We start from the raw sequence: 24650 nt of genomic DNA, 5'->3' as shown, positions 1-24650 counted from the left end.
CTTATGTAGTGCTAAGAGGAAGTGTTATTGATTTCTCTTTCCTACTATTTACTGCTAATACGCAACTTACCATATACCACTGGGTAGCCACTTTTTTTATATTTCATAATTTTAAAGAAACAAAACAAAGCAAAGCAAAACAAAACAGAACAAAGCAGAGAAGAGAATAACAATGCAAATAACACAGGATTTCCGAGAACCACAGCAGAAAATCTACTGTGTCTAACGTCTTTTGTTTGCTTTGAAATTGTTGTCCAAACCTTCACACACAATGTTAATAAAACAGTATAAAAGCCATAAAAACACAATAATGAGAGCTGTAAGGGCTTTCAAAACCAGACGGGAAATTAACCAGTTGGGTAGCCTATTTTTTTAAGAGACTGCTTTGTTTCATTTACATATATTTTTCCATTTCAGTATCTGTATAATTGTTCACCATTTGTAGTTATTTATAGATACCAGAATTGAATTTTTTTCTCTTCTGATAAATTGAACCACTTATCTTAAAATTAGCTATTTTTCTCATGTCACAACTTGTGTTTTATTGATTTTCATAGTGCTTAAATAATCTTTTCATGACTAAGATCCTATGCTTTAATATTTTATTCGGCGGTATATTTTAAATCCCCTTGAAATGTGGTGTGGACTATGACTTGGAATATTTTTTTTTCCAGTTCACAAACTCAAATTTATTTTGAAAATGCTTTATGGTCTGTTTTCAGTACTTATGTATTTCACATATGTGGATCTAGCAAACATAGCCCAAATATAGTTTTTAAACATTATGGGAACTCGTTATATGCATGTGTTTTCTTATCTTTATTTCCCAGTCAACATATATACCTACTGTTTGCATAGCACTTACAATGTCTCAGGCAACATAAGCAATCTTTGGGGTGTTTACAGTATAGGGGGAAATTGAATAGGTTATATGTATGTATTATGCCATTTATATGTGAAAAAGCATTGATCCCCTGAAATCAAGCAACTGCTCTATTATGTTTTCATTTCATTTCTTGTCATTGCTTCACTCAGGTTAACACCACCTCAAAGATGGCATGAAGCCATATTTCTCTATCCTTAGTCCAAACTCTGTTTTCTCCAGTTATCACAAAACAACACACAGCTAACAGGAAGTTTTAAAATATGACCAAGGAATTCATAATTCTTACATCCTCGTAAGAGAATGACATCTCGGGACATGGTAATAGGAATTGCCTTTCTGATTCAGACAGTCACTGGAATCCTAGCTAATATTGTGCTTTTGTTCCATTATCTCTTTCTCTACTTCACTGGTTACAAGTTCAGGCCTTCGGATCTAATAGCTGAGCACTTGAATGTCGCAAACACACTGATCATGCTCTCTAAGGGAATCTCACAGACAGTACAAGCTTTTGGAATACAGTATTTCTCTCCAGGTAATAGATGTTCATTTGTTTTGTACATCTACAGAGTGGCCCGGGGTGTGTCAGTTAGTGCCACTTGTCTGCTGAGTGTCTTCCAGACCATTAAGATAAGCCCCATAAACTCCATTTGGCAGGATCTTAAAGTTAAACTTTCCAAACGTATTGGCTTCTTCACTTTCCTTAGCTGGATTCTCCATATATTGGTTAATTGTATTTTTCCATTTTATAGTGTCATGAAATATAGCAGTAAAAATATCACAAAGAGAAAATATTTTGCGCACTGCTTTTCTGGATCTCAAGACAAAACCGCAGAGTTATTGTATGCAGCCTTTGTGTTATTCCCTGAAGTTTCATTTTCTGGGCTCATGATCTGGTCCAGTGGCTCCATGATTTTCATTTTGCACAGGCACAAGCAGCAGGTCCAGCACATCCGCAGGACAAATGAATCCCACAAGTCATCCCCTGTGTCCAGGGCCACACAAAATGTCCTTGTCCTTGTGTGCACCTTTGTGTCTTTCTACACCCTCTCCTCATTCTTCTATGTTTGTTCCATCAATTTGAATGTACCTAGTTGGTGGCTCATAAACACCTCTGATCTAATTTCCACCTTGTTCCCCACTGTCAGCCCTTTCGTTCTAATGAGTTGTAACTCCACTGCGGCCAGACTCTGGTTCAGATTATTAAATGTTTTCAGAAGCAGGTAGAGTGCCCAGTGCTGCACAAAGGTGAGTAGCTGAGACACAGAGTGTAACATAGGGAGACAAAAAACAAAGGCTATGGGTGAAATCAGTAGTAGAGCTCTTGTCTGAGTTGTAAAAGGAATTGGGCTTGATTTGCAGGACAGAAACAAAGTAGATAAAGTAAATATCATGTAAACTTTAAAGGGACAGGAATTTAGCTTAGAAATTTAATTCAGTGGTATAATACTTGTCTGGTAAGCATGAAGTCCTGAGTTCAACTCAAGCTCAAAAAAATTAAATTTTAAAGACGTACAAATTTAAGGACAAATTTATCAACCTCTTAAATGGACCCCAGTGATTTCAGGAATTTCTCAAGCTGAGTCATTTTGAAAATCATAGGTCATGTGGCAGACTGGGCTAATCCTTCTGCACAACATCTTGCAGAAAACTGCCCTAAAATGTTTCAGGAAGGAAAGAAAATCAGCCCCTGCACAAACACTGTGTCATATTGATGAGTGACTGATGGAAGTGATGCATTTATATAAACATGTATGGAAAACAAACAGTGCTCAGATGAGTGATGAACATTCTTAGGAGGCCCTCTCTGTAAGTGCTCAGGTATCTGTCTGCCTTTTGGGTAGTGGTCCGGAGATTTAGCATAGTGGAGCAGCTTCTTTTTCTGCTTGTTTCTATAGGATGAGTCTTGGAAGTTACACTCAGTTTAGCTTACAAACTCTTTCATAAATTTGTTTATTGTACAGGAAAACAAAGATGTCTCAGTCTATGGCAGTTTTTGGACAAGTTTAGCAGAAATTTACTTAAAAGACTGGATAGTCTTTGTTTGGGTCCTTTACAGGTGATACCAATTGTTTGCAGGAGTAACCTCCACATAGAGAGGCATTAAAGAAAGACTATCCTACCCTCCAAAGAAAGACAGACAAGGGTGCTTGGAGAAAGAAGCACCCTTCTCAGCTTGAGAAATTCCTACAGTAAGGAAGGAAACTTAGCTGTAACACAGTGGAGGGAAGTGGATAGTGGGGAACAGAGAACAGACAAGCAGTTTGAAGAGCCTTACAGAGAGGAAGAAAGGCTAGGGTCTTGTACTATTTTAGTATCAGAAGGAGCCTCTGTGTCTCACCCTTAAACTATTCTTTAGAAAGTTCATTGGTCCCACTGAACCATTTTTTAAAAATAAACTCTTTTTTAGACACAATGTACTGTGGTACTTTTTTATGTCTGTGCTTGTGTAACAGAGCTGTATTTTATGAACAAGGCTCAGTTATGGGTGGACTCCTCTTGGCCATGTGTGTGTGCACATTGCCTTCATAAGCTCATGGCTCAATACATTTCAAGACAAACTGACAAATGCTATAAGCATAAAGTCTGTTGTTGCAGACTTTATTATTCTTTCATTGTCTCATCTTTCTCATGGAATATCTGATTTCACACTTTCATTTACAGTCTCAGTAGGTATTTTAGGATACAATCTCATAGGAAACATAAAGTGGGTGTTGTGTTTTTTACTCTTGTGTGTTTACTTGATATTTTTGTTGGAATGATTAGGTCATTTATATTTAATAATGATAGCATTGCTGTTTTGTTTATTGCTATTATTTTTGTTTATTGTTTATTGCTATTATTAACTTTGTGTTTCTTTTTCCTCTATTTCTGTTTTCCTTTGTGATGTTTCATTTTCAGTTTGCTTCCCCTTTATTATCCGATTTTTATCTGTGATAATTTTTTACAGAAAACAATTTCTAGCAATAGCAGTCTGATTTGAACTTATAGAAGCTTAACTTCTAAGCACACCAAAGCTTTGTAATTTCAGACTCTTTCTTCTGATTTGGTTAATAATAAATATCAACTGTAAATATACATTGCATTCTTTAGTGTCTGCACACATGGTGTGGCATAAATTGATAAAACTGTACCATATTTTTAAACCTTATAGTCCCATCTTGACACCCTTTAGAATAACTGTAATCACTAGACTAACTTCTGTTTGCTTGCACATATAAGAGAGATTACATGTTCTATGTCTTTTTTAACTAGCATTTTTCACTTCGCAGAATGTCTCCACCATTCTATTTATTTTGTGTCAAAGAACAGGATTTTATTCTCCTTTATTCCTAAATTATACTCCATTCTTTATACTGATCTCATTATATATATATCCATTCATCTGTGAAGGGCACCTTAGCCATTTTGAGTCCCTTTGGGATAAGTATTCATTTGTTGTGTATTTCATGTAATAATTTATATATTTTATGTTGCAAACACTATAAGGAAATATTCATATATTATTTTTGTATCTATGCCTTTCAAATGTAATACTAGAATCAAAAGTAATGTACAAAGAGCCATGACATTGTTAGAATATTATGCATTAGAATATGTATTATTACATTAGCATTAAAATGTACACTTTCATAGATTTTCATGTGATGTACAAAGAGCCAATACATTATTAGAATATTGTACATCTGGGTACATACCTACCTTCAGCATTGAAGTATACACTTTCATAGTTTTCCTGTCAGTAATTATTGTCTTTTTACTGTAGCTCAAATCTTTCTCTTGAGCATGTTTTAATTCCGATCTGTTTGTAGACTGACTCATCTTTTGTTTCCTGTTGATAGGAAACATTTCCTGTTGATTTTATTTTTTCCTATGTACCCTTTCCATATTGTCCTTGACACATGTCTTAGTTTCCTTGGCATTTTCCTTTCAACATTTTCATTTCTTCAGTGTCCCATGCATTCTCAGTTCTCCTGTCTCCTTGGGGGATTTTTACCTCCCTCACCAACTTCTCCTTGCAGAGAACTCTGTTTCTCCACCTGCTTTTCCTTCATCTCAATTTTATTCCTCATTCTCCACACTGCCTTTGACACTGTTCTGTGTGGTTTGAATTAACATTTATGTCTCACAATTTTATATGATGTGCATTTATACTAGCACATATACACAGAAACATGAACACCATGATCATATATTCACTTATTCATTCTCAAAGTCATAATTGATTTAATTATGCACACATGAGTTGTTCACAGAAACAGATGGATAGACAAACACACATACAGTGATAAGTGAAGTAATACATACAGATGACTTCCTTAGAAATGTTCCTTCACATATTGAATAAAAATAAAATAAAAAAGCTGTATACAAGAAGCAAGAGCATTATACGACCATCTCCCTAATGAACATAGATGCAAAAATCCTCAATAAAATTCTGACAAACAGAATGCAGGAAATCATCAAGAAGATTATATACCATGACTAAGTGGAATTCATCCCAGGAATGCAGGTATGGTTCAGTATACACAAAACAATAAATGTAATAAGTCATGTCAATTGTGTCAAAGATAAGAATCACACAATCATTTCAATAGATGCAGAAAAAGATTTTTATAAAATCTAATATTCATGACAAGAACACTATGGAAAATCAGAATAGATGGTCTAAAACTCAATCCAATAAAATTCATCTATGGCAAGCCAGTAGCCAGCATTGTATTAAATGGCCCAAAACTGAAAGCTTTAACTCTAAAATCAGAAACAAACAAGGCCCCTCACTACCACCACTCCTATTTAATATAATTCTGGAAATATTAGAAAGAACAATTAGACAAGAGAGAGAAATAAAAGAAATATTGATAGGAAAACCAGAAGTTTAAATATCATTATTTTCAGATGACACATACTCTACATAGAAGACACTCAAAACTTCATTGAAAGATTCCTAGACATAATGATCAAATTTAGTAATGTAGATGGATACAAAGTCAACACACTAAAATCAATAGCATTCCTGTACACAAACAAAAAACTCACTGAGAGAGAAATAAAAGAAGGCATATCTTTCACAATAGCATCCATAAAAATGAAATACTTAGGAATCAGTCTAGTAAATGATGCAAAATATCTATTCAATGAAAATTAAAATATGCTGAAAAAAGAAATCAAAGTGGGTTTCCCAAACTCTTTTACAGGTTTAATGCAATTCCAATCAAAAGACCATTAGCATGTCTCACAGATCTAAAGAAATCATTCTTAAAATTCATCTGAAACCAGAAGACACCTTGAATAGCTAAGGCAAGGCAGGAGGCATCACAATACCTGACTTGAAGTAATACTATAAAGCTACTGTAATAAAATCAGCATGATACTGGAATAAAAACAGACCTAAAATCAATGGAATGGATTACAGGACACAATTACAATGAAAACCACACTTAGCAACCTCATCTTTGATAAGACATCTAAGCATGTTCATTGGAAGATGGCTACCCCATTTAGTAACTAGTGCTGGATAAAGTGGCTTTTCCATATGTTGAAAACTAAAGCAAGAACCATACCTGTCACTATGCACAAAATTGAAAATGGATCAAAGATCCAAATATTAAAATAGAAACACTTAATCTATTGGAAGATAAAATATGCAGAAATCTTGAAGATATAAGGTAGGTAGAAAAAATAAATGGAAAAAAATCAAACTACATGGAAAAACCTTGCCAGAACAAATAGCTGAGATCTCATCTTATTAAAAATGTTTTGCATGGAACATTATTTAAATCTGGGAAACCCAGCTGCCAGCTGGAGTGAGTGCTGTACACTATCCTGAGCCCCAGGAGACTTAAGATCATCATTCCCAGTGGTCAAGTACCCCCCCAGCTCCCAGACACACTGGACTAGCCTTGGGTAATTTTTTGGCCTGAGTAGAACATTCCCAGAGGCCTTCTTCAATCAGGGGAGTTGAGAGCAGGTGGTGAGATCCAGGGCATTGGTCCTTGCCCAGGGGGAAGTTTAGACCATCACCCACAGTGGTTAGGGGCCCACCCAGCTACCTGGAACATTGAAGATGGCATGAGAGGGCCTTAGTGCCTGACTGGACCATTCTCAGCAACCTCCATTCAGTACCAAGAGCTGACTACATAGGAGACGATTTCCAACATGCTCAGGGGAAGTCTTGGAACAACACTTCAAACATGGAAATATAGGACAATCACAAAATTAAAGAACAAAATGCAAACTCAAACATCCAGCCCATCCCAAGAAAGCCTAGAAGCCATATACAAAGACCAAAATATATGCCAAACACCTGAAATATCTGAAATAATAGTAATTGAAATAAAGAAGCTACTCTAGGAGGCTTTAAAGGAATTTAAACTAGAAATAACCACCCAGGTAAAAGAAGAAATGATAAAAGTAATGAAAGAGATTCTGAACACATCAAAAGAAGAGAGTTTAAAAATTAGAGGAACAAAGCAAAAAGATAGAATCCTTGAAAGAATAATAAAAAACCCAAATAGAACACATGAAGCAGATTCAAAGAGATATACAGAAAATAAAAAATTCCATCAAAAGTTGTCAAAACTGACTCAATGAAAGTGAAGATAGAATTTCAGACCTCAGAGACAAGATTGCAGCTAGTGAACAGGAAAGAAAAGAACTTTTTCCTTCTTTGTCATTTTCTTTTTTATTGGTACCACTGATCAAACTCAAGACCACACACTTGTTAGAAAGGCACTTATGTTGCTGAGCTAAATACCCAGCCCTAAAGGAAAGATATTTTATAAATAAAAAGGAATCAGGAAATCATAATTCAACACCTGCAAGATGATGAAAGAAAAACAACATAAGATTGCAAAGGATAAATGAAAAAGAAGGGGGACAATACAAATGATAGCAAGGATATTTACAGAAGTAATAACTGAAAATTTCCAAAACATGAGAATAGAAACTAACAATAGGATTAGAGAAGTATAAAGAAGTCCAAATAGCCATAACCCAAATAAAACTACACCCAGATATATAATAATCCCCATCCCAGAAACCCAGCATAAGAAAGGAATGCTAAAAGTTATCAGAGAGAAAAGATAGATCACCTATGAAGGAAAGCCTATCAGAATCACATCAGACTAGTCAACACAAACAACGAAGTCCAGAAGAGCATGGAGTGAAGTATTTCTGAACCTGAAGAAAACACCTTTCAACCCAGACTGATATACCCTGAAAAACTATCCTTCAAATTGGATGGAGAAATGAGATACATTCATGACAAACAACAGTTGAAGAACTTCATGATCACCAAGCCAACCTTGCAAAAATACTGAAAGACAGTCTAGATAAACATAGGAATAACCCACTAAGCAAAACAGACAATTAAACAGAATGGAAAGATATAGATGCAAGAGCCAAAAGATAACATATCAACAGTAAAACCAATATATTATATTTATAACCATTAAGGTAAAGGGTCTCAATTCACCAATTAAACCAAACAGACTGGCAGAATGGATCAAGAAACAATATCCAAATATATGCTGTCTGCAAGAACCCATCTACCTAAAAGGAAACTCATAGACTGAAAACCAAAGAATGTAAAACAATACTTCATTCAACAGGAACTGAAAAAAATGAAGGGTAGCTATTCTGCTTGCAGATAATGTGAGCTTCAAACCAAGAATGATCCTAAGAGATAAAGATATGTACATACTGTTTAGGGGAAAACTTAAAGAGGAAGCGATAACTATCTTGAATACATATGCACCAAATTCCAGAGAACACAGTTATACAAAGCATGTATTAATACAAATGAAAAACCAAATTAGCAATAACACAATTATAACAAGAGAGCTTAACACACACTTGATACCAAGAGACAGATTAACCAGACAGAAAATCAGTAAAGAAATAACAAAACTCAAACACACCTGTGAACTACAAGGATTTGAAAGACAAATGCAGTGTTCCCTCTAACAACATCAGACTATACATTCTTCTCTGTAGCACAGGGGACATTCCGTAAAATACACCATATACTAGTTCACAGAACATATTTAAATAAATGCAAAAGAACTGAAATTATCCCATGCAAGTTATCAGTTCATATTACCATGAAACTAGAAATGAATGATAAAAGAAATTGCAAAAATGCCACAAACACATGGAAATTGAATACATTCTTGAGCAATCAGTGAGTCACAGGGTAAATTAAAGAAAAATTTGAACAATACCTACAAACAAAAAAAAAATACAAATATAACTTACCAGAATCTGTGGGATGCAATGAAAGCAGCCCTCAGAGGAAAATTATTGCACTGAGTTCTCACATCAGGAAAACTGAATGAATAAAAATAAACAATCTGATGCTACACCTCAAACATCTAGAAAAAGAAGAGCAAGTCAAGCCCAAAACCAAAAGAAGGGAGGTAATTATGAAAAGCATAACAGAAATTAATATAATAGACACTAGGAAAACAATCAAAAGAATCAATGAATCAAAGAGTTGGATCTTTGAAGGAATAAATGAAATTGATAAGCCCCTAGACAACCTTATTTTTAAAAAGGGAAGAAAAATTTCAAATTCATGCAATAAGGAATGGAAAAGGTGAAATCACTACAGATTCTGTAGAAATACAGATGATCATCTACACCTATTTCAAAAACTTCCACTGTCATAGGTTTGATAACACAGAAGAAATCGACAGATTCCTAGAAACATATGAAGATACAAAGCTAGGTCAAGAATCTGTAAAACTGCTGAATAATCCAATCTCCATTAATGAAATTGAAAATGTAATTAAGTCCTTACCTACAAAGAAGAGCCCAGGCCCAGATGAGTTCAATGTGGAATTCTACAAGAAATACAAAGGAAACTTAATGCTGACACTCAAAAAATCTTCCATGAAAATGAAAAGGAAGAAGTTCTTCCTAAGTCATCCGTGGAAGCAAATATTACTCTAGTACCAAAACCTGAGAAAGATCCAACTAAAAAAAAAGAAATACAGGCCAATCTCCTTAATGAACACAGAGGAAAAATTTCTCAATAAAATATTGGCAAACAGGATGCAGCAAGTCATCAAGAAGATTATACACCATGAACAGGTGGGATTCATCTCAGGCATTCAGGGATGGTTCAACATACATAAATCAATGAATGTAATCCACCATGTCAATAAAGCCAAAAGTAAGAATCACATGATCATTTCTATAGAGGCATAAAAAGCTTTTGATAAGGTCCAACACTCGTTTATGATAAGAAACTTACAGAAAATTGGGATAGTCTTTACCTCAATATAATAAAGGCCATCTATGACAAACCAACAGCCAGTATCATACTAAATGGCCAAAAATTGAAGGCCTTTACCTTAAAATCAGGCACAATACAAGGATTTTCCTTATCACTGTTCCTATTCAACATAGTACTGGAAATACTAGCCAGAGAAATAAGACAAGACAGAGAAATAAATGGGGTAAAGATAGGAAAAGAGGAAGTTAAATTATCTTTATTGTGGATGACATGATATTCTATATAGAAGACTCCCAAAACTCCATTGAAATGCTCCTAATAAATAAATTCACCAATGTAGATGGATACAAAATTAGTACTCAAAAATCAATAGCATTTCTATACACTAACAACAAAATCAGTGAGACAGAAATAAGAGAAGCCGTACCCTTCAAACTAGCATCCAAAAAAATGAAACACTTAGGAATTAATCTCACAAAATAAGTAACAGATCTACACAGGGAAAATTATAATACCCTGAAAGAAGAAATTGAAATGGATCTCAGAAAATGGAAAGACATCCTTTGTTCAGGTTAAGGAAGAATAAATACTGTAAAAGTGGCCATTCTCTCAAAACTGTTATACAGATTCAATGCAATCCCAATGAAAATACCTTCTACATACCATCCCTGCATACATGGGATGAATCCCACTTGATGGTGGTGTATAACTTTCTAGATTTGCTGCATCCTGTTTGCCAATATTTTATTGAGAGTTTTTGCATCTACGTTTATTAGGGAGATTTCCTGTAGTTATCTCTTTTAGTTAGATCTTTCTGAGGTTTTATTACTAGAGTAATATTTGCTTAAGAGATTGACTTAGGAAGAATTCCTTCCCTTTCGATTTCATTGAAGAATTTTAGTAGTTTCAGCATTAAACATTCTTTGTATTTCTTGTAGAATTTCACAGTGAATCTGTCTGAGCCTGTACTCATCTTGTAGGACTTAATTACATTTTCAATTTCATTAATAGAAATTGAATTATTCAGCAGCTTTACATCTTCTTGAACCAGCTTTGGTTCTTCATATGTTTCTAAGAATCTGTCCATTTCTTCTAAGTTATCAAACCTATGAGAGTAGAGATTTTTGAAATAGTTATTGATGATTGTCTGTATCTCCACCGAGTCTGTAGTGATTTCATCTTTTCATTCCTTATTGCATAAGCTTGAACTATTTCTTTCTTTCTTTTTAATAAGGTTTGTCTAGGGGCTTATCAATTTTATTTATTCTTTCAAAGAACCAACTCTTTGATCCATTGATTCTTGGGATTGTGTTCTTAATCTCTATTGCATTAATTTCTCCTCTGAATTTTACAACTTCCTCCCTTCTTTTGCCTTTGAGCTTGATTTGTTCTTGTTTTTCTACATGTTTGAGGTGTGGCATTAGCTTTTTTTTATTTGTATTCACTGTGTTTCCCTCATATGGGAACTCAGGGAAATAATTTTCCTGTGAGGACAGCTTTCATTTCATCCCACAGATTCCTGTTGTATTTTTTTTTCATTTGCTTTTAGTATTGTTTAATTTCTTCTTTAATATCCTCTGTGACCCACTGATTGTGCAGGATTGTATTATTCAATTTCCAAGTGTTTGTCGGGGTTTTGAAATTTGTTTTATAATTAATTTCTAGTTTTGTGGCTCTATGATCTGATAACATGCATGGAATAATTCCAATTCTTTTGCATTTACTTAAATATGTTCTGTTGGTTGGTATATGGTCTATTTTAGAGAATTTCCCATGTCCTGCTGAGAAGTATGTATATTGTGATCTTGTTGGATTCTGTATATTTGTAGCAAGTCCATTTTTTCACAGGTGTGATTGAGTTCTGTTATTTCTTTGCTGATTTTCTGTTTAGTTGATCTGATATTTTGTACCAATTATGTGTTATTGTCTCCTATTATAATTGTGTTATTGCTTATTTGATTTTTCATTTCTGTTATTACTTGCTTTGTATAGCTGGGTGCTCTGAAATTTTATTATATATATATATATATATATGTATATATATATATATATATATATGATTGTTATCTCTTCTTGCAGTTTTCCCCTAACTTACATGTAGTGAACTGTTTTATCTCTGGGGACCTTCTTGGCTTGAAGTTCACATTGTATGCAAACAGAATATCTACCCCCTCTTTTCTTGGGTGGGGTTTCTGTGGCATGAAGTATTGTTTACCATCCTTTGACTTTCAGCCTATGAGTTTCCTTTTTGGGTAGATATGTTTCTTGTAGAAAACATATGATTAGATGTTGTTACTTGATCCATTCTGCCAGTCTTTTTCTTTTAATTGGTGAATTGAGATCACTTACATTAATGGTTATAACTGTTATATATTGGTTTCTTGTTGATGTTTTCTTGCTGCTGATGGATTTTTATCTTTCCATTCTGTTTGTCTGTGTAGCTTTTTACTATGTGCATGTAGAATGTCTTTCAGTATTCTCTGCATGATTGGTTTGGCGATCATGAAATGCTTCAGCTGCTCTTTGTCATGGGAGTATCTTATTTCTCCATCCAGTTTGAAGGCCAGTTTTGCAGTGTACATCAGTCTACGTAGGAAGTAATTTTGCTTTAGGATCTGAAGTAATTTTCTCTATGTTCTTTTTGACTTCATTTTTCATGTTGAGAAGTCTGTTGTGATTTTGATAGGTTTTCTTTCATAGGTGATCTGTCTTTTCTCTCTAACAGGTTTTACTATTCTATTCCTATGTTGGATTTCTGGGATGGTGATTTTTATATGTCTGGGTGTAGTTTTTTATGGTTATGGCTGGAGTTCTATATGCTTCACTAATCCGTTTATCAGTTTCCATTTTTACATTTGGGAAAATTTCAGCTTTTAGTTCTGTAAATAGCCTCTTGATATCATTTGTGTTGTCCTCTTCCTTTTAATTTATCCCTAACAATCTTGTGCTATTTTCTTTCATCACCATGCAGCTGTTGAATTGCTATTTCCTGATCCCTTGTTATTTTTAAAAGATCATTCCTTTCCTATTCACTAGCTGAAATGGAGGTCTGAAAGTCTATCTTCACTTTTGTTGAGGTGATTTTGACAACTTTCAATGAAAATTTTTATTTCCTGTATGTCTCTTTGAATCTACTTCATATACTCTATTTGATTCTTATATTGTTCATCCAGGGATTCTATCTTTTTGCATTGGTCTCTAATTTTTTAACTGAATTCTTTAGATGTGTTCAGCATTGCTTTCATTACTTTTATGAATTCTACTTCTACTTAGGAGATTATTTCTACTATGAATTCATTTACAGCTTCCTGGAGTTGCTTCTTTATTTCAGTTGCTATTATTTGTTATTTCAGGTGTATGGCTTATATTTTCTCCTATATAAATGGTTCATAGGCTTTCTTGGGATGGGCTGCAGGGTTTAGATTGCATTTTTTTTGCCTTTTCATTTTCATATATTTCCATGTTTTAAGTGATGTTTCAAAGCTTCCCTTGGGTGTGTTGGAAATCACCTCCTATGCCTTCAGTTCCTGGGACTGAATGTAGGTTCCTGAGTGTGTTCCATTGAGGCCCACAGAATGTCCTGTGCCACCTCTGGTGTTCCAGGAGGCTGAGCAGGCTTCTAAACCCTGTGGGTGATGGTCCAAAGCTGAGCTAGTGCTGATGCACTGCAATTCACTTTAGGTTCCCTCAGCTCCCGTGATTCAATGAAGATCTCTGGTATAGTCTGGGCAGGCCTGTGAAACTTACTGAGCCTAGTCCAATGTTTCTGGAAGCTAGGTGGGCACTTACCTGCTGTAGCAATTCTTTTAAAGTCTTTCTGAACTCCCACTGGCTTGCTGGAACTTACCTCATATAGCCTCAGCTCCCTGGTTTGAAAGAAGGTCACTGGGCATGGCCCAATTAGGCCCATGAAACCTGCAGAACTTAGTCCAGTGTAGCTGGAAGCTAGGAGGGCACTTACTCGCTGGGAGTGATGGTTTTAGACTCTCCTCTAGCATGCACTGGTGTTTTGGAACTCACCTCATGTGTCCTCAGCTCCCTGTGTTGAAAGAAGTTTGCTGGGGATGGTCCAGTTAGGCCTGTAAAACCTGTGGAGCCTAGTTTAGTGTAGCTGGAAGCTGGGCAGGCACTTAACTGCTGGGAGCAATAACCTTAAACACTCCCTGGGCCCATACCAATGTGCTGGCAACTCCCAATGCTTCCAATTTTAATGGCACAGATTTTTTAACATGGTATCATGTATATGCATATTTCCAAGCACATTTAGGTATGGCATGTTATAATGTTCACATTTTTGAATGTTAGTCATGCCATAGTAAAGCAGCTTAATAACTGTCACTAGTGTTGTTGAGCTTTTGTATTTGCCTCATGGCTGTTTTATTTTGCAGTAGTGAGTGTTGAAGCTAAGACCTTACATGCGCCAAGCAATGGGGCCATTACTAAGCTCTGCCTCAAAATGTTAGACAGAACATTTGCATTAAAACAAGACATTTTTGAAAAAAATAATAATAATTGAAGATAATTGCCATAAAAATTAATAAATTTAAAACAAATTATTTAAATAAACTATACATGAGATTGTACTTAAAGTATAAAACAATAACCCGGGTCTAATGTATGTCAAAAATGGGAGAAATCTAAGAAAGAATACAAAGGCTTCCATAGGATGAGGATGCTCTATGAAGCTCTGGTCTCACAGAAGGTACTAATGGGATGGTCTGTGTTTACATGTAGTGGGCCAGTTGCCTGTGACTGAAAAGGATGCAAGCCCCAGACCTGATCATTTCCCCCAAAGCCAAAAGACCACAAAAAATATCACTGCTGCAGAATCTGTAACCATGTTTTCCACAGGAACATATACAAACAGTAATCAAAAACTGTAGGTTCTGTAGTTTTTGTGGTTGTTTTTGTCAATCAAAAGGATACACTCTGTGCAGTGTTCAGCAGAGAATGATAGACAAGCCAAAGTACTTTAGGACTCTTGTTTTCCTGGATGGAATCCCTGGGCCTGATGATGGTGTCCCAGAAAACACTAGACGACAGTGTTGTACAGGGACATATTATTATACACACACACACACACACACACACACACACACACACACACACACATATATATATATATATATATATATATATATATATATATATATATATATATTCTTTAGGGGCCTCAGGACTAATTATTCGGTTTTCCATTTATTTATGGGAATAATATGTTTAATTTTCAAAATATTCTGTGATTAGACATAACTCTGGAATGAAGGAACTTTGATAACTGAGATATCACTTCAATTATAATTGCAATAATATTCACAATATTACAAAAATATTTGTAGATACATGTCTCCCACATAAGAAGACTACTAGTCAGTGAATATTTAATAGCATATTAAAATACCAATTCACTAAATATTTGCTTATGTCTAAATTGATTTTTAGTAAATATAAACCACTAATATGGTAGAAACAAAAAATCCTATTTAATGGAAAACATATAATAGAGCATTCCCCTAAAGTTAGTTTTATGATTTTAAATATAAACTATCTGCGTCTATGTTCATATACACAGGTAATACATTTACATATAAATAGACATACATATATCCATACACATACATATACATGGGTTTTGAAAGTGTTGATTTTACTTATTAATTTTCCATGGCCATTTGCTTATTCTGATTCCTCAGGAAAATGCTCAGTACTTCAGGGCATGTGAGTCTCCAGGCTTCTCTATAAATTTAACACACATGTCATCTGCATTTTACAGTTTTCTAAGAGTTGAAAAATTGTTCTGCAATGCTTTTCATCTCAATTCTTTCCTCATATTCAGATGATATATCTTTTTTCACCCTTCCTTTGCACTCCCTGTGGTGCCTCCCTATGTCTATTCTTATCTCAATTCATAGAGAAGTTTAAACAATGGCCTAAAGTATATAATTATGTTCTGCCAGTACTGTGGGACCCAGTGGGAGTGCATATTTTCCTACCTGTCCCAAAAGTCACAGTGTTCCATTACCGCTAGCTCATTTTGGGACACCATCTGTATAGAAAAGATGAAAAGGAAGCAACTCCACTAAAGACTCCTTTGTTAAAGGCTCACTGCAGACAAGAACTTCTAATTGCACCTGAGAATTTGGAATTATGGAAACATTTTTAGATGAACAACTTTTTTTCACACCTGATTATTTCTACCCCACAGGGAGGTGAAGTTACTGCTTAATCAACATTGCTGCCTTGTCTGGTTCTCTCCCTTCCCTAGGCAGCAACCCTTATGGCTGTCACCCTGATATCCTCATTCTGGTGGCATGAAGAAGATGGAGCACTGCTTCCTTTATTAGTCTGTAAGGGGGAGTATGCAGGAAATGTAGAAGAAATGGTGCCTGGGACTATGATCCTGTGTGGAATCTGTGCTCTTTGAGCAGAGATCGTATGCACTGAGGCCCATGCACAAGACAGAGGTGGAGACTATGGAAGAGCCTGGGGACAGAGACCATGGGACCACAGCCCCATGTTGTGCCTTGTTGATTGTTGACTTGTTCCTGTGTGGCCCTTGCTAGTCCTAATTGCTGGATCTGAGTGCTAACAGAGAGGAGTGTGAGTTCCATAATGCACAGGACAAAAACTTGCGCAACACTCTGTCCTTCACGATGCCATAGAGAAATCAAAGAGATACTTTTGTTTTCATTGCACTGTATATTTATGTTTCTTGTATTTTAATGATGCCACTAATACAAATACATATTTTGTTGATTATTTTTATTCTTTTCCTATCATCTCTTCTCTCTCCATCCCATAACTTTTCCACCAATATAGTGTTTATCTTCTTCTTTCTTGAAAATATTTCTTTTATTGTGCTTCTTAAGCTATTTAGTTTCATTCTTTTACATCTGCAAAGCTAAGTGACATTTAAACTTTTGTGTCTGCTTTAATGCACTTAGTATTATCACAATGTTACCTTCAGAATCAAGCATGATATGTCTAATGAATGACTAATTTTATCTCTGTAAATAGCTAAAGTTGATTGTTGTTGGGGGGCACTTTTCATTTAGAATTATAGAAAGAGCATTAAGAATCATAATCTCGTACTTGAGGATGAAGGGTGGTAGAAAATTACATGTACATTGTCTGGTGCTGTATCCATCCTATAATACTTATAACTTAAAATTTACTATAAAATGTCACTCTTGCCTCTCCTTCATTTCAACTTACTTCATACATTTGCTGCAATGGATACAATTTCCATTTGGCATAGTTTTTCAATATTAATAATTTTTAAAGTCATATGATATGTAAATTGTTCATTATTAGATAATAATCAACAAAGAAACACACTGCCTTTACTGAATATTAACTTAGTCTATTCTCCAACTATCTTAGCACTTGAGCTTCACCCACACTTGTGCCATTTTTTATTCAGGGTGGGGTATTACAAAAATCTAGGTGCATGTTATTCTACTTCCTTAAGTTTCTTCATTCACAATTACTTCTGGTTAGTTAGAGGAAATAAGAAGGAATTTGATCAAAAGGTTCATTCATTCACTATTTTCTGTAGAATAAAATATTGCTAACTGAAAATTAATATATTAGAAAGTATGAAATACAATGAGTGAATATAAAAAGAGAGACAAATGCACATATTATTTGAAGAACACACACAGGGAAGTCTGAGAAATAAGCATAAAAATAATACCACTAATTCAGAAGTATGAGCACTTGGAATGAAACCAAATTCTAGGAGTTGGTGTGTAAATCATGAACCCATATATGACTAAAATTTCTACGAGTATAAAAAACTAAAATAGTGACTAAATCATAAAATTGAGTGTTGAATAGACACCATATGAAACATGATCAGTACAGTCATCCATATAATGTAAAAGCTACTTGACAAACAGCTGAAATTTTGTAACTAAGTCAAAAAAAAAAAAAAAAAGAAAATCTATATTAAAAATAAGCTTCTGGAAATAGCCCTGTTAAAGGGGAGTCTCATATGTGATTTTACATGCAATAAAACAATCCAGGATTTTGGTTGAAAGACTACACTTGCCAGAATGAATATTGAATATGGAAATAAATGTCTTGCTGCCATGGATATTAACGTCAGCACAGTCTTCATTATCCACGTAGTCACTGAAACTGTGGGCACTTTCTCTTTCTTAAGTCAGGACATATTTCTACACTTCAGAGGATGTGAGCCAAAGTCCACAGACTTGATTCTCAGACACCAAACTGTGGCCAACTTCTGGGTCATTCTCTCTAAAGGAATCCTAGAGACCATGGCAAGGTTTGTGCTGGAGCACTTGCTCAGTGAGTTTGGATGCAAATTTGTTTTCTGTGTCCATGTCCTGAGCAGGTGTATCTTTCAGCTGCGCAAGTGGGCACAGTTTAAAAGGAAAGCTCCCAAGTACATGATCACTTTTACAGCCCTGTGCTGGAGTCCTGCAGGCACTGATGAGCTTTAGATTTGCTGTGAGTATGACTAGCGAATTGAACAGAATAAACGTCACAAATAAATCAGACATTGCATACTGTTCCAATGTAAGTTCTAATAGAGGGCTATATTCTTTAAGAATCACACTGGTCTCCATCAGTGATATTCTGCATATGGGGCTCATGCTCTTTGCCAGTGGATCCATAGTTTGTATCCTGTATAGGCACAAGTAATGGGTCCAACGCATCCCCAGTGCTCACAACTCCTCCAGGTCCTCTCCTGAGACCAGAGCCACACACAGTGTTCTTGTCCTTGTGAGTGTCTTTTTGTGTTTCTACACCCCTTCTGCCCTCATGCATATGTACCTGACATTTTCTGGACATCACATCTCCTTGCTGCACACAGAAGGGGCCTTCATAAATGGAGTTTCCAAACTATCTGCCCCTTCCTTCTCCTGTGTCGTGGTCACAGCATTCCCTGAATCAGCTGCATCTGCCTTGCAAGGAACACAGAGACAGAGTGGGAAAATCACAGCAGAAAAGACATGTCTGCTGCCTGATTTTCAGTTCGATGCTGTGGATGGATTACATGAAAAGGATTCTGAAAATGCAGATGGTGTAAGTTTACATGTGAATTTTTAAATTTAATGTCTTCTCATTCAGATTTAAATAATAAGATGCTCTGCACCTTTCTCTGCTCCTCAAAAATTGTCCTCTAGAAGCCTACTGCATTCTTCTCCTCAAGACTGTTCACAGAACTCCACAGGGCATCTCCATTTCCTTAGAAGCTTGGCCAGGTCTTGGCCACAAAATACTACTGAGTGTGCACCATGTTGCCTTTTAATGAACAAGAAATCCCTTTTGCAATTATTTAAACTTAGTAAACCAAGTTTGTGTGAGTTAAAATCACTGCTAAATTTTCTTTTGTGACCTGGAAGAATCTGAGATATTTTCCACAGGAGTCTCTAGGTTCTCCTGATATCTGTATTTTCAATGTGGCCCAAGTATCTAGGAGAGGATTCCCAAGCTGATCTTATTCTAGCTCAGCTCTCTCCATTCTCTCAGTGTCAGAGAAGCCTATTTTTCTGCAATGGTTGTTCTTTGAGGTTGGCTAAAATCTCTTGAAATGTGCTGAGAACGAAAAGGTGAGAAGATCTCAGGAACCTAACTGTAAATATCTGTAAAATCTAAGAATGAGAGCAGTCTGTGGCAGGCTCAAGGAAGATGCCAAACAACTTGTGGAGGAACTCAGAAACATCAGAGGTCAGCACTGACATCTTTATGGACTCACTTAAATAAGATTAACTAAAAACATATATTCCCTGACTATCTTTCAATATTTTGCTTTGTCAAATCAAAATTTTTGTAAATAGTTATAAAATTTCCAAAGTTTTTTTGAAGTTTTTAGAGATCTAGCTCTTTACCATAAGAGTAAATATATCACAATGTTTATACTATGAGAATTATTATGTATATTGATATAAAATGTTTGATTGTGAACTAAATTATGTTTTGTAAATATTCATAAATATATATCTCTGTCAGTATATCTATCCATATGCTTTTTTGCCAGTTTTTTAAAAATTTTATTTAAGGAGAAAAAAGCATAAAAAAAACAGAAAAAGGGTACAAGTTATACAGAATTTCAGAGAAAATAAACGGTAGGAAATCACTAGTTAATTACATGTTGTCATCTTAGAAATAGTTGTTCAAGTTACAAAATTAAAGCATATAGAGGGGTCTTTCAGACAGTGAGACTGCAAACAGTTTTGTTCAATGATCCAACAAGACTCAGTAATATGGTTATCTATCTTATACACTTAAACATATATGCAGTTATAACCTTTGGAGAACTTTCTTTTCTTTTGTACAATGACAATTACACATTTTGGGTTTTATTACCCCCACAGTTCTTATTACTTTTTTGGAAGAGAGTAAAGCCAAATGCGGCATATCAGAACAGAGTCAGTCAAAAGGATGGACATAATAGATAACGTAAAAACAAAATATAAGGTGATCAACAATGGTTACCACACTGCCTCTTGCAGAATTGGAAGTTATAATAAAACTGAACTAAATAGTAAAGAATAAATCCAAAGCATTGGAGACATTACAGGATTTTAAAAGAAAATAATAGTCAACCGGAATGGGTGTCATAATGATTCTTACTGTCTTCACAGTTATGCCTATACTTTCGAACTTGGTACTATTTGATGTTGTTTGATTTTACTCTTTTTTTTTTTTTTGGTCTTTTTTCCTTTTTATCATACCAGGGATCAAACTAACGACTGCCTGCTTAAAAGTCAGACACTTATACCACTGAGCTAAATTCTCAGTCCCTGATTTTAGTATCTATAAAATAAAAAAATTAGAGAGACAAAAATCAACCACAGATTCACTGAATCAATGTCGACTATTTGGTAAGATCTGAAATTTATCAGAGTCAATGTAAAAATTTGAGACATACACATATAACTCACAGTGACATCTCATCTCAGGAAAACAGCAGATATTGACCAGAGAATAAAAATTATTGTTCCTGATGTTTGTGAGCAGGGAAATAGTGTTTGACAACTCACATCAAAGTCTGTAATGTATTCTAGCACTAGAGAAGCTGAGGCAAGAGGATTTCAGGGAGTTTAGGGCCTGCCTGGGCTACAAAATGAGTTCAAGGAAAGTCTGAACTACCCTGTTAAAAAAGCATGAAAAAGAGATTTGTAATGTAGAAGAAATTTCTTTGTAAGTAAATAGGAAGGCAAATATAACAGATAACTCCTTTAAAACTAATTGTTAGCTCCCCACCACAAGAGATTTTCCTTTTTTTAAATGGTAAGTTTGCTCTCATCAAGAACTTAATACAAAGCCACAGAAAATTTCAGAGTTTTATATGGTACTGATCTTAAAGATGGTACTATTGTAATTTACGTATGACAAAACCCATCAAGTTGACATAGAAATTTGCACATCTTTATACTTTACTCATACCAGAATAAAATAGTTCAGAATTAATACATATAAATGTGTCAAAACTGAAAGAAATTCAAAAATCTTAATTAGAAATCATGATGTAGAAGTAAAAATAGGATATAGGCTTTAGGTTCTTATAGCTTTTTTGGCAATGAGGTTGACTTGTAATATTTCTCTGACTCCAGTGATATTTGCATGCCCCGATGACTGAACAGATGAAAAGCAGTTACATTCACATGTCTGATAAGTGGAGGTATTGGTTCACTTCTTTGAGGGGAGCCACGATGTGGAACATTCACAATTCATGAGAATAATGGGCTCATATTTGGTACAACAATGTTGATTAAGGCAGAAGGTTTTACCAGCTGCCGAGTCATATTACCATGAAGAGAAAAAAATTGTGCAAGACAAGACAGAAAGCCACAAAGGCACTCATCAGGGCCATAATACTCTGAGAGACTCTGGTCTCAGGGAAAGACCTGGATGAGATATTGTGCCTGTAGATATGGTGGATCTGGTGCTTGAGCCTGTGCACACAAAAAAAACTATGGAGCCACTGGCCCAGACCATGAGAGCTCCAGACACAAAATGTCATTGGAGAATACGAATACTGCAAACCCTTAGCCCAATATTCTTGAAGCCGAGTTGAGCAGTACTGGAAATCTAAAGCTTTTGTGATATTGTCCTTGTTCCATTTGGTGGTCATAAGCATGGGGATTCTGATATTTAGAAACATGTGTAAGACCCAGCAGAAGATGTCAAAGGGCCCAGTGCACTTCAAGTCCTCCCCTTTCAACTCTGCCCACTCTGAGCTCCTGGGGATTATAGCAATGGCCTGGATGACATCCAGCATCCAGGTGGTGCCAATAGACACACCTCTAGCCACCTGTAGTAAACATGGAAAACCAGTTTTCATCCAGTGTCATTGAGGTCATCCTGCAACCCAAACTCTGCCATGGTCTCTGGATAGAATGCCCAACAGGTTGGTCATCATTGGGGTGACTGAGAATCCCATCTGTGGACTGAGACCTGCACGGCCTGACATGAAGAAAGGCATAATGGTGTAACAGTGTGCATTTCCCCCAGTGTTCTAATGACAAGAAGGAAAAGGAAAATTATTCCAAATATCACATTCATTGAGGTTATTCTAGTACTATCCATGACTAAATAAAAACATGAAAATATGGTATTCTGCATGGAAAGATAAGTTGGGGAGTATTTCATAGAAAAAATAAGTTAAACTTTTCACTTTATATTAAGATTCTCATGAATTTATTCCTGAGACATAGTTTTTTCTTATGAGTTTTCCAAAAGCTTAAGTGTTTCTTAATATAACATTTGCAGTTAGTGGCCCATGGTGATTAAATGCTTATCTGTTTTTGCTTACTACTCACATCATGATGTATTCACATCTGAGAATATTTTACTTTTGAACAGAAGACACTAAGTATGAAGAATTTATATGGTTCCTCCAAGTGTCAACAATAAGAATGACTTAAGCTCACTTTCAAAACTTGCTTTCCTCATATTTTGTAGCTGTACTGGGACACACAGTGATGTTCATTCATATACACACATATGTATGTCACATTTAAAATCTGCTGAATGTTTGATTATGATAAATTCTGATTCATGTGAAAATATTTTATATGTACCCATATTATTTTTGAAACAGGGTTCATATTTTAACAAAATAGTGATTCAATGAGTAATTTTTTTTTCTCACCAAGTTGATTTTACTGAAATGAAACAACACTAAAATTGACTCTGACATAATCACATACAATGTTTGCAATTTTTGGTAGCTAACATTACATCATAAGTAATACTGGGCTTTGCTTTCCCATATTCTTAAATAATAGATTAAATCATTGATATGCTGCTTTGTAGCACTGTATAAAATAGTCTTGTTTAGGTACCATATAATATTTCTTATTTTGGACAAGTCAAAGAACTTATTAAGTACATAGGAATGATCATCAAATAAAAAAGAAAGACAGAAATTGGAATTATAGGAAATTAACCTGATACATTCATATGGAAAATACACAAATAGGTTGAAAGCAAAATTAGAAGCTTTGCAGCATGATAAAATGTCACAAGTCACAGATTAATCTGAAGAGAGCAGGATTCTGAATCTCTCCAGTTTAGAATTAACTTTCCTTGAAAATCAGGAAGGATGACTGCTCTACATAGATCAGAAGACCTTATGTATATGTTTTTTTCAGAGTCCTAATCAATTCCAGTAAACTTTTGAAACCCAAGCAAGAGAAAAATCAATACACTACATCTGGATATGATTTCACTTTGTTTTATAGAAGTAGGCCTGATTCAGAGGACTCTGTCATACTCATCATCACATTTAGAGAAATTTTATTGAAGCAATAATGCCGCTGTATAACTTTTCCTGTGATCTGTACAACACATGGTGAATAGGATTACTGCATCAAAAGCGTAAATCTATTAGATACCAAACTATATTACTACTTGAAACAAACACTCACAGCCATTATCCCTCATTCCTGTGTGCCTGTCAGCCCAAAAGAATTGCTTTTCCACACCTGAGGACTCACCCAGATTCAGACTGGGTGCCAGGCATTCTTCTGCCTACCCTGCTTCCCAGGCTGAGACAGCAAGGATCACCTAGCACCGTCTTGCATCCAGGGTGCAGCGAACAGTGGAAGCAATAACACTTAGATTGTGTGGCCAGGGGCCTGCAGAATGAGAGAAACGATGCCCTCAGTCCTTAAAGACATGCAATTACCAGCTCACCTGTAATTTCACTGACAGCAATATATCATAAAATTGAATTTAAAGAACATAAAAACTGATTTTTTTCCAAAAATCTTGCATGCAGTTCTCCTTTCCCAGAAATAATTAAAAGTCTCTGTGAGCATCCCTGAAAAAGAGAGTTTCAATGTTTTGGAGAAACTTCCTTTGTGATAATACCTCTAGGCAGGCAGAGACTAAATTCTGCAGGAGAATACTAATAACTCACAAATAAAGGAATCCCAGTGAAGTGTTATAATTTTGCAATTTTAACTGATAAAGTTATATAAATAATTTAATTGATAAAATTATATATACATATATATTTTTGTTAGTTGTGCATGCATATATGAT

General features: G+C 35.2%; 1 protein-coding gene and 2 pseudogenes across 1 annotated transcript; 2 read left to right on the top strand and 1 right to left on the bottom strand.

The window, feature by feature from the left end:
* The first annotated feature begins 1186 nt into the window (after positions 1–1186).
* On the top strand, positions 1187–2110 carry Cavporv1r616 (vomeronasal 1 receptor cavPorV1R616). The gene has a single exon (NM_001167390.1). The coding sequence runs from the start codon at positions 1187–1189 to the stop codon at positions 2108–2110; it is 924 nt and encodes a 307-aa protein (NP_001160862.1).
* A 16107-nt stretch (positions 2111–18217) lies between these two features.
* Cavporv1r-ps650 (vomeronasal 1 receptor cavPorV1R-ps650 pseudogene) lies at positions 18218–19042 on the top strand (annotated as a pseudogene).
* Positions 19043–21788: 2746 nt separating this feature from the next.
* On the bottom strand, positions 21789–22609 carry Cavporv1r-ps651 (vomeronasal 1 receptor cavPorV1R-ps651 pseudogene; annotated as a pseudogene).
* Between the last annotated feature and the right edge of the window lie 2041 nt (positions 22610–24650).

The sequence above is a fragment of the Cavia porcellus genome, unplaced genomic scaffold, assembly GCF_034190915.1.
Source record: "Cavia porcellus strain 051 isolate PalLab524CR breed Dunkin Hartley unplaced genomic scaffold, mCavPor4.1 scaffold_30, whole genome shotgun sequence".
NCBI lineage: Eukaryota > Metazoa > Chordata > Mammalia > Rodentia > Caviidae > Cavia > Cavia porcellus.
The sequence above is the reverse complement of the archived record's forward strand: the minus strand, read 5'-3'. Positions and strand labels throughout refer to the sequence as shown.

Bases quoted from the DNA above. Each gene is read 5' to 3' on its own strand.
- Cavporv1r616 (NM_001167390.1), top strand. From the start codon at position 1,187: ATGACATCTCGGGACATGGTAATAGGAATTGCCTTTCTGATTCAGACA.